The sequence below is a fragment of the Eptatretus burgeri genome, chromosome 18 (assembly GCF_056783735.1).
Source record: "Eptatretus burgeri isolate ZD-2024b chromosome 18, Ebu_testis_v1, whole genome shotgun sequence".
In the NCBI taxonomy this organism is placed as follows: domain Eukaryota; kingdom Metazoa; phylum Chordata; class Myxini; order Myxiniformes; family Myxinidae; genus Eptatretus; species Eptatretus burgeri.
The window spans coordinates 15,210,477-15,212,611 of record NC_140978.1 but is presented as its reverse complement, the minus strand read 5'-3'; the positions used below and the strand labels follow the sequence as shown (position 1 = coordinate 15,212,611).

The window sequence follows — 2,135 nt, the reverse complement described above, 5'->3', positions numbered from 1 at the left end:
TGTAAATTTACTTCCTGATAAAAACTTTTGGACATCTCCCCCTCTTTTGTGTTTGGTGATGAATTCACTCTTTTTTGAGCCACACACTGAACATGTACCTTTTTGTATAAGCCTATTATTTTTACTTTTAACATACGAGATATTTTTTACTCTTCGTTTTCTTTTTACATTTGAGACAATAAATCATTTATTTATGTGAAAAATTCTGACAGAGTGTGAAAACCTCTTCAGTTTCCAACATGCACATTTGAATCTTAGTTTTTAAAACATAAAGAATCCTCAGAAATGTATTCACTCTCTCCTCCATTTATTTCAGAAAAAAAAATCTAAAATTTTAATCAAAGTCCATTACACCAACATCATCAATAATATAATATTTTCCTTCTTTCTTTTCTTTATCTTCACTTTCTCGTTGAAATCTTCTCCCTGAATCCGATGTTAATAGTCTTGACACATTTATTTCTAATAGACTTGCCAATTCTTTCTTATCCTCCTCAGTGCGTTGAGATTTATTTATTTTCTGTAATACCTTTGATCTTTTTATAATCTCATTGGTTTCCATATTTTTATATTTATTTATTCTCTCTCTTTCCTCCCTCTCCCTCTCCTCCTTCTCTCTCTTCTCCCTCTCCTCCTTCTCTCTTGTCTCAGTTTCTTCAACTCCTTCCCCATCCCTTACTATCCCTGAACCACTGTCACCCCAAAGAATATCATACATATATTCATCAAGATTCTGCGATACTCTTGAATCCACAATTATTTTTCTCAAAACAGAAAACCAATAAGATTTGTTGACGCTTTTGAAAAGAGTTATATATTTCATCACTTTGAGAAGTTCATTTTCATTTAATATTTTAATCAAATCTTTATTTGTGGGTTTTTTTTTTACAACAGTATAAGGCAAGTTCTTAATTGAAAAATGTCTGTGTGTATGTTCCAATTCATAAGGAATGTAAAATCGAACACCCTTTTCTTGGAGGTATCCTTGAATGCAAAAATTATAATTTTCTTGAAGCCTTCTTGCTGTCATTTATGTATCAGAAATATATGGCAGATTAATATGATGAAATGTAATACCACCCCATCTTCCTATTGTGAAATCAGTTTGTATTCCTCGAATTTGTGTAATTATCCAATTTCATTTCTTCTTTGTCATAAAAACTATTGCTTCACAATCAGATAATTTCCTATTCCCGAAATCGTGTATTTGTTGTTTGCTAATTGTGCTTCCACATATCTCCTGTTCTAACCAAGAGGATAATATTCTTCTTTACGAGACTGATAAAAAAGTGTAGGTCTTCGAGGTTGAATGAAAAAGACCAATTATGTCCTAAATTACACATATTATACCTCCATTTCTCTATTCTCATATTAACTGTTCTTCCTTCTTTTTAAATTCAACACCAAGCAGATAATTGAATTTAAAAAGAAAAAGTGCATGGTTTGTTGAACCAGGCGTTGTGGTTGTAAATTCTACTTGTTTAATAAAATGTGCTGTTTTATTTAAGGATTTTTATTGTGATAAATCACTTAATCTCACCAAGTAATTCACATCAATCGAGGATGGATAATTTATTAATTTATAAACATTTTTCATATTAATATTTTTTGCTGTACTATATTTCTGTCATTGAGCCTGTGCCTTTATCTAATAATTTGATAAATCAATATCCAGTTCTTGGGATACACCAAAGATAGAACCAACTTTTCCAACATAAGTCATTTATATTAGATTAAAAACAATGTCATTACATTTTGTATCATCATTGCCACAGTAAAACTATTACCTGTTTTTGTATCATCATTATACATTCCTTTCCTTTGACTATATCCAGGGTCTGTGTTGGTTCCCGTTGCAATATCAGGAATAAAACCTTCGACAGCCCCGTTTGCCATTCTATCACGAAATGAATATAGTGCAAATTTCAGATGTAGCAGAGATAATAATCAACTCTTTCAACTTCTTTTGTTCCAATATACAAACGAACACTATCAAACATTTTCCAGAAGAAATCATTTACAAGTATAGCGTTTGTGGTATTTGCAGCCTTAGTGAATGAAAATTTACACAACAAGAAACTTTTGGTGAGATTCCAATAAGTTTGTTGATTATTTATTTCAAAACTTTTGTTCAA

General features: G+C 30.8%; 1 protein-coding gene across 1 annotated transcript; it reads right to left on the bottom strand.

Annotated features, from left to right (window-relative positions):
- Positions 1-334: 334 nt before the first annotated feature.
- On the bottom strand, positions 335-1,030 carry LOC147008640 (uncharacterized). The gene has a single exon (XM_085863736.1). The coding sequence runs from the start codon at positions 1,028-1,030 to the stop codon at positions 335-337; it is 696 nt and encodes a 231-aa protein (XP_085719862.1).
- Between the last annotated feature and the right edge of the window lie 1,105 nt (positions 1,031-2,135).

Coding starts and splice junctions, on each gene's coding strand:
- LOC147008640 (XM_085863736.1), bottom strand. CDS start 1,030: ATGACAGCAAGAAGGCTTCAAGAAAATTATAATTTTTGCATTCAAGGA.